Source organism: Belonocnema kinseyi, chromosome 5 (assembly GCF_010883055.1).
Source record: "Belonocnema kinseyi isolate 2016_QV_RU_SX_M_011 chromosome 5, B_treatae_v1, whole genome shotgun sequence".
In the NCBI taxonomy this organism is placed as follows: domain Eukaryota; kingdom Metazoa; phylum Arthropoda; class Insecta; order Hymenoptera; family Cynipidae; genus Belonocnema; species Belonocnema kinseyi.
This window is the reverse complement of record NC_046661.1, coordinates 56,739,872-56,748,499: the sequence shown is the minus strand read 5'-3', so window position 1 is coordinate 56,748,499 and position 8,628 is coordinate 56,739,872. Positions and strand designations below refer to the sequence as shown.

Genomic DNA, 8,628 nt, shown 5'->3' with positions numbered 1-8,628 from the left:
TATTTTAGGCCTACATCTTTGAATTTACAATGAAAAGAGAGTTACTCTCCCTCCCCCCCGTTCAAAATCTCAGCGTTATTTTTAGTTTGTAGATTTAAAATTTCTTTTTCTTTTATCGTAAAATTATAATGAATTGCTATGAATTACATATCTTTGAGTACGCTTTCGGATTTCCTAGTAACTGAATATCGAAACACAATTTTAAGAAAGTGCATTTATACAAAATTTTTAATTTTCTATTTGGCTTTTTCCCCAACCGAGTATATGTACGACCGGCCTCTTTAAGAGATACCACAACTTGACAACGGTTATGTTATAAAATTCACTAATGAATTGGTATCCGTGCAGAAATTACCCATCTTATTCCCGAGTTTCGATCTGGGCCCGATTGGATTTTTCACATGTGGTCACAAGGGGGCAGATGGTGTGCTCGCGTCAGAACCACGTCGGTTCGGGTTAGGTTGGACAAGATTATGTTAAGTTTTCTGTTATTGTCGTGATATTGTTTTTCTTTTATCGAACTTTAAATGCCAAAAGCAAAAAGTAGATTGCTATATCGGAATCACAGAATTATTGGTGAGATTTCTTATATCCGCAATGAAGGCAAAGGTGAGCTTTAATTCGCTAGAATGAACATCACAATTCATTTGTAGCTTCTGAAGATTTTCAACAATGTATTAAAGAAAGCGTCGTTATTTTGAGTGCATTTACTATTTATGTAAATAAAAAAATGTTTTCCAGCTTTTTAGAACTTTATATTTTGTTGCTAATATTGTGAAAATAGAGATCACCTTATAGATTAAATCCTTTTTATATTTTCTCAAACATAACCTCACTTTTAAAATCTCACCACACGCGCCCCATGTGCATTAGTCAAACAAAAATCATTCCAAAAGAATATAAAGAAGATTCGAAAATATTGATAATTAAAATTTGTTTGTGTGTGTGTGTGTGTGTGATAGATCTAAATATGAACATTGTGTGTCAATGCATAATAGTTTTCTTGGAAATGCAAACTTATCGATAAATTCATGCAATACAAACAGATAATGTAATTTTGAATATTGGATGTCCAGATCTGGGCCATGTCGGGTAGGGCGTTTCATTTCCGGTCTAGCGTAAGCCTGATTACCCTGTCGGGCCCACATTTTTCCCGATTGGGGCCCGACCGGTGCCCCACCAACATTTTTCCACGGGTAGTTCTCAGAAATGACTAATGAAAATTAGTCATTTTTTGACTAATTCAATTGGCAAGGTACAAACAGTGGCCCGTTGACTAATTCATTAGTCAAAACCTTGAAAGTAACTAATTTTTTAGTCAAAATTCAGTGTACTGATTGAATTAGTTAAATTTTAACTAATTTAGATTTAGCGAGAGTGGTTCTTTTAGATTCAACGGCCAACGCCAGAATGCTTCTTTCACATGTACACTCCGAGAGAGGAATCGATTTTGAGAGTTAACGATACATAGCGATAGATTTCGAGAAATATATCGATATATTTGTTACATTTCAAGATATGTCGAGATATTTTGATATATTTCCACAAAGCTAAAAATCGACTGCCATATATTTGAAGATATTCCTTCAGGAAAGCAAAGACGATTTTTGAATTAAACGTCTAGAGTTTATAATTGAATCGAAAGTGATAAAATTGTGAAAGAATTAATAATATATGTAGATATGAGATGATTAGAGTTGGGAAATTAGAATTAACTGTTAGATCCGTTTGGCCAATGCGACCTACCCCGTATATTGCCTGGGAAAATAAATCTTGTGGACACTCGCCGGGAGGGAGATTGGACATTGGACGCTGTCACCGGACACGGGTTGCAGCGACTGCAACAGATCGCTTGCGTGAAAGAGAGGACGGCTATCAATGGCTGCATTATACAATACCCGTGTACACTCTACACTCTACAGTCTACATGCACGCGTACCTACACTATATACGGACTCGACTCGTCGCTTCCACGGAACCTGCACTCAGTATCCCTCCCTCTCTCCCACCCGCCGTACGCACATGTCCCCCTCTCTCCCTCTCACTCTTTCTTTCTCACAGGTATGTAACTCTCGCGATGCAGGCTGTTCTTTCCCTCTTTCACTCTTCCGATATTATTCTTTCCTCAACCGCTACGCTGGCTCTTGTTCTCGTTTAGCGCACGGAGAAGACACGACACGGTATTTCTTTTGAAGGATGTAAAGTGTCTTAAAATAACCTAGACTAGGTTCATTAAACATTAGTTTTCGTTTATTTTTATGTTTTATATTGTTAGTAACTGAAGAAAAATAAATTGGGTGATTGGGTGCAATAACGGTGTACTTGAATTTTTAAAAGTCACTTATTTTTTATAATGTGAGTCCCTCCAAACTTCAGGTAATGGAGGGGGAATGCATGGATAGAACTAGAACCCAGAGTCATGGTTGTTAGTGTTATACACTGAAAAGGGCACCAGAGTTCAGTAGATTAGTAATAGATGAGAAAATGTGTATATCTTACCTAAGTTCCCGAAAAGACCTTGGATACTAATGGGCCCCTGTGGAGAGCCTTTACATGGTGACTGGGTGAATCTATTGCACCCAACTCTCGCTTTCAGTCGCCCCGTTTTCGGCCTTTTTAGAACTGTTGGCGCGCACAATTTTTCAGGGGAGCAGGGCGAGAGCGGTTGCGACAGCCGTCTTGGAAGGGACGCAGTGCGCGATTACTCAGTCAAATATATTGCGCAATAAAATGCATTCCAAGTAGAAACGGTTCAGGTGGCCCTGACTGTACGCACTGTTATTGCAACTTACAAATTAAAATATGAAATTAATACTAAAATACAATATTTTTATATTTCATAGTATCTATTATCTAAAATAGTGGGAAGAAATTTTTGTACAATATATGGGTCCACTGCCAAAACGTTGTGAAATTTAAGTGTCGGCTATTTTACCGATTCTCATGATTTGATAGATTTTTTTAATAAAACTGACATCAAAGTATTTTTTAGCGAAGCTTAACAATTAAAAGTCACCCAATAGGTGATATATCACAAACAGAAATTGTCACACAAAAAGTGCGGAATTAATAATCAAATAAGTTTTTGAATGATTTATGCTTATACAAAGTATTTTATAAACCCCCGGTTTTTCCCTACAATAATAAAATTTTGGCTTAAAGGTCAGGGGCGCACAAACAATGTATAAAAAGTAGCGGCACCTAACCCAACCGGGGGGGGGGGGGCTACCCAAGAGGTTGGGTGGATGGGGTGTGGGTTTGAGTGAGATGGACTGGAAAATTGAGATTTTACTGAAAATAATACTAAACAATTCATTCTTTTAAGTAAAAATGTAGAAAAAGCGTTTTTTTAAATAAGAAAACAGCCCGTCGCTACCCCGGAGATGGAGGGAGTGTGCGCCCCTGTTAAAAATCTAAAAATCTGGCGAATGATAGCGAACATGCTTACGCACGTTCCCCAACTCTTCGTTTGTCGAATAATTGAAAAATGTATAATTTTGCTAAATTTGATTAATGCGTATGTATTTTAAAGTTATATGCGTTACAATTCTCCCCAGCTTCGCTTTTAAACTACGAAATTTTCTGGGTGAAAATTTGGGACAATAAAAAACATAGTATATATAATATATAATATAATAGTAGAATATAATAAATAGTATAAATAATTTCTAAGTTTCTACCGACAACATCAGTACGACCAAGACCTACATTATCAGAATTGCAGAGAACTGAAAACCGATCCTAACCTCAAAATAGTGCACATGCATAAAAATGTTATATAACAGAATAAAATATTTTGTTATTATCCCTCAAGAAAGAGTTCGGGGATGTCCGTTATACTATTTTATAGCATTTCCGAATTCAGTTTAAAAACATTTTAATATAATAAACTATTTATGAAATAAACCATTTTAATTGCCTATAAACAAAGTTCATTCCGGGACATTAGTTACTATGTTTTTTTGTTTGTCCCAAATTTTCGGCCGAAAATATTGTGTAGTTTAAGGAATCTTAAGGGATTAAGTATTCCAAAAATGATGAATGCAGAACAATATTTTAGGTCTACAGATGCTTGATTATGCTTAAAAGTGTGACCTTTAAGTTTTGTTTCTACTCGGTGACACTTATATTTTATGATTGTACCATAAAAAACACTTTAAAATATATTTTTGAAAAATTAATTAATTTTACGTGGAAAAAAATGACTTTTTTATTCAAAATAACGTACAACCCACAAATATTGACAGATTTGGACCAACAAATTTTGAAAGAAAATCTGATAAGATTTCAAAGAAATATGATGAGCCATATTTTTAAATTAGTTTAAAAAATTTTTTTATAAATAAACAAATATGACCAAAAAAATGATCATTTTTTTCTCTTTGGCGTTCCGGGTACTCGCCAATAACAAGAAAATGGTTGAAATCGCCTAAGTTGCACACAGTAACATTAGTTAAAGATGTTCCAATATTACACAAAGAACAAAAAAAAATTCGTATGAACAAATTATTTGTTGAAAAAATTTTTTCTAAGATTTTCTATAATTATACGTTTTTTCAAGTTATATTGCAAGAAATTTGGATAGAAACAATATTATTTTTAAAAATTTTTCTCTTAAGATTATAATTGTTTACATTATAAACAAATTTAATGAATAAATGCAGTACTCAGGAATTTTTGTATAGAAAAATTCATTTTTTTCGATGGCAGACTTTTAATTGGGATCTTCATGATAAATTCAGCAACATTCATTATGAGTTGATAAATTTTATGATTTTTGAAAACAAATTTAACAAATACATGCATTATTCAAGTATCTGCGGATGAAAAAATTCGTTTTTTTCCATATCAGTATTTTTAATTAGGAACTTCATGATGATTTCAGTGAAATTCATAATTAGTTGATAGATCGTATATTTTCTTTAACAATTGTAGTAAACAAATGCATTATTCAGGTATCATTCGAAGTAAACATTTTTTTTCGATGTGAGTCTTTTTAAATGGGAACTCATTGATAATTACCGTAACATTCAATGATAAATTTGATGATTTCTTGAAACAAATTTAATAAACAATGCATTATTTGGTAATTTCTCTGTGGAATTGTTCGCCTTTTTCAATGTCAGTGTTTTTATTAAACTGCACCATACTATTTCAGCTTGGATTTCTCTATTCATTTGTTTTTTGGGCTACACTCTTGAATTCGTTTGAAATATTTCTGGCGCTTTCTTAATTTCTTTTTTGTTATCCTGATCCTATGGCAAAACAAATGACGGACACATATGCTCGAATAATGCATTTGTTTCTTAAAGTGATTTGTTTAAATCATAAAATTTTTACGCTCATAATGAATGTTACTGAAATTATTATGAAGATCCCCATGAAAAGTCTAAGATCGAAAAAAAAATTTCCCGTCGACAGATGCCCCAATAATGCATTTATTTGTATATTAAATTTGTTTAAAAAAATTATACAATTGGTAAAAAAAATTATGAATTTCGCTGAAATTATCATAAAGTTCCTAATTAAGAAAGTTGACATAGAAAAAAACGAATTTTTCTGTCGACAAATGCCTGATTAATGCATTTGTTTAAAAAAATTATAAAATTGATAAAAAAATCATGACTTTTGCTAAAGTTATCATGAACTTTCTAATTAAAAAAGTTGACATAGACAAAAAAAAAGATTTTTCTATCAAAAAATGCCTAATTACTGCATTTGTTTATTAAGTCTGTTTATAATGTAAACAAATATAATCTTAAGAGAAATTTTTTTCAACATAATATTGTTTCCATTCAAAAGTCTTGCAATATAAAACTTAAAAAACTTATAATTATGGAAAATCACAGCAAACATTATTTCAATAAATAATTTGTTTATAAAATGTATTTTTGTTTATTATATAATGTTGTAAAATCTGTAACTAATGTTAATCTATGCAACTTAGGCGATTTCAACCATTTTCTCGTTATTGACGAGCACCGGGTGCGTCAAATAGAAAAAAATTGCCATTTTTTCGTGAAATTTGTTTATTTATATAAAAATTGAGACCCTAATTTAAAAATCAGGCTCGAAAACTCTCTTAGAAATCTTATCAGATTTTTTTTCAAATTTTGTTTGTTCAAATCGGTCAATATTTCTGGGCTGTACGTTATTTTGAACCAGAAAAGTCATTTTTTTTCCCCACTGTGCGGCGCTAGTGTGGTACGGGTATCGATGGTAGCCTGTCATGGCCCTTGTAAATTTAACACCAAAGCTGAAACAAAAATACAAAATACCCAAATCGTTCAAATAATTTATTGAGCCATGTAAATACTGTAATATTCAAGTGAAAATTTGGTGTCAGTTCTGAGATATCTGATGAAATCGACGCTATAGAATATAGGTTCACTGCAGTGAAACTCTTCTGTAGCGCCGATTTTGGGACTAACGGTAGGTCGGAACTATTTCATTATAGCCCGCCCCGCTTTTATTTGTTCACGCCTGAGTGCTCGCCGGAGTGACAACCGTAAACCCTGTGCATCCAGCGCAGCTTCTGTTACACATACCTGCGGCGCGACATCGATTTTCAGAAGGTCTATCGGAGGGAGGGCTGTTGGAGGGTTTCACCGTACTTATATTAGATTCGTTTATTGCGACTCGTGTGTGCAACACATTCTAAAGTACCTACCTCGTCCATTGCAGGATCAGTTCATTTACACACACTTCAATTACAGATATTTCGCGACAAATAAAATTATGATAATTATATAAAATTGCTTTTATGTAAAAACAACTTGTCCATCTATGTAAAGAACATTCATATCGCAGTGAAATATAATGTAAAATGTCAACATTGGCGGCAGCTATTTTTACCCGTGCCACACCAGCGCCATACTAGCATACTCAGGAAGTAGGGAAAGGGGGGCAGCGACAAACGGTGGAGCAAAGGTGACTTTTCTTATATCATAGCTATTATTTAACAATTTTCGTGCTACTTTGCATTCAATAAATCTCTTTTATTACAGAGATAGTGGTACTCACTAAAATCTTGAAAATTGACGTTGTAAAAGAAAAATTAGACAGAAAACCTTTTTTACCGCGAAAGAATGGAAGTTTCGCTGACAGAAATATAAAGTTTTCAACTTAAATGACAATACTTACAGTATAAAAATTTGTTATTTTGACAGATGCAAGAATATCACACAATGTTATTATAATAATTAGACGTGATTCAAGTCCAAAATATATTAAATCTCATAAATAAGTGAGGCCTGGCCAGTGGGGCAGGCCCAACGAAAATAATATTTACAAGTGCTTAGATGATACAGGTGTCACAAATTTCTTCAGTAAATAATCGGCAATGTAGAACAGCCACTCAACACAGAAGCAAACCATCATATTTTCCTATCTTAAGATGAGAAAAAAAATTTAATCAATTGAAAATCTTATTAACTTTAGAAAAATAATTGTCTGTTAACTGGTTGGCGCTGCCCCTCCCCCTCACCCTACTGTAAACATTCTAATACATAAAAAATGTACTTATTTTCGGTTACATTACCTTGGTCCCATTATGCCTATCCTCCATGTGTGAGATATAAAACAAATTTAAGTAACGAAAAGCTGATCAGGTTTTCAAGAATAATGGTATGCGAGATTCTCGAGACATATCGTTACACCAATTATCGTTGAACAACAACCATATAAATTAAAAATATTAACTTTTAATTTATATAATTTTTTTTGTCTCAGTTCACTAAGTTGAAGAAATTAATTTTCATATAAAACAGTAATTCTTCATAAAAGAGAAAGTAGCAATATATTCTTGAAGAGCGTATTTCTCTCGATTCGCTTTACTGTTTCCTATACCTTCTTCTATGGATACGATATGACCAGACTAGACAATTTGTTGGCTTGTAGGCAACGCTTATGTTACAAGTCTTGTCCTGCATTCGTTGCAACAGACCGAGATCAATTTCCGGAAGATCGCGATATCTTCTCTTGGTACCTTCCATTCTTCATTGTAAAATTTTTGTAGAAAAGATTCTCTAGAGAATGCAAATCTTTATTATTTTTTTATTTTAAAGTACTAAACAGAATAAATTTGCCGTAATCCGTACCGTAAAATGGGACTAAGCTAGACTAAAAAAAAAACAAAACAAAAACAAAATGGGGAAAGCGAGATACATGAAATCTTCAATTTCGCGAATTATATTGACTTTCGGGTTGTAAAACGTATGGAGACCGTGTAAGGTAACTTGTTATTGCTGTATTTGAATAAAAATCGGGTATCTCGCTTTACACTACATGTACCGTTTAAAACCTTGTTAAATCTGGTTCCAGAATTCTATTGATATATAGAAACAGTAAACGAAATAAATCTAAATAGAAAACAGGTATGCGGACCAGATGTAGCAACTTGTAACACTCACCGGATTCGAATATCCTTCCAGATCCTTTTTACGGCCGGAACGACCCCATCCACCGTCGAACAATTACGCCGAACATTAGGAAGCACTTTGTTCTGAAATAAAAAAATATATAGTTTAAAAAACATTGTAATCCCCTGTGAATTTGGGGCTATTCAAAAATTACATCACAGTGCTAGGGGTAGGAGGGGGCATATGTTATGATGGCTTGTGACTGGGG

At 33.4% G+C, this 8,628-nt stretch overlaps 1 protein-coding gene across 1 annotated transcript in view; it reads right to left on the bottom strand.

The window, feature by feature from the left end:
• Positions 1–8,628, bottom strand: part of LOC117172365 (transcription factor SOX-13) — a 407,080-nt gene that overhangs the window by 262,797 nt on the left and 135,655 nt on the right. Inside the window, exon 3 of the mRNA XM_033360216.1 lies at positions 8,412–8,503. Coding sequence (XP_033216107.1) covers positions 8,412–8,503 — 92 coding nt within the window. The remainder of the gene's footprint in view (positions 1–8,411; positions 8,504–8,628) is intronic.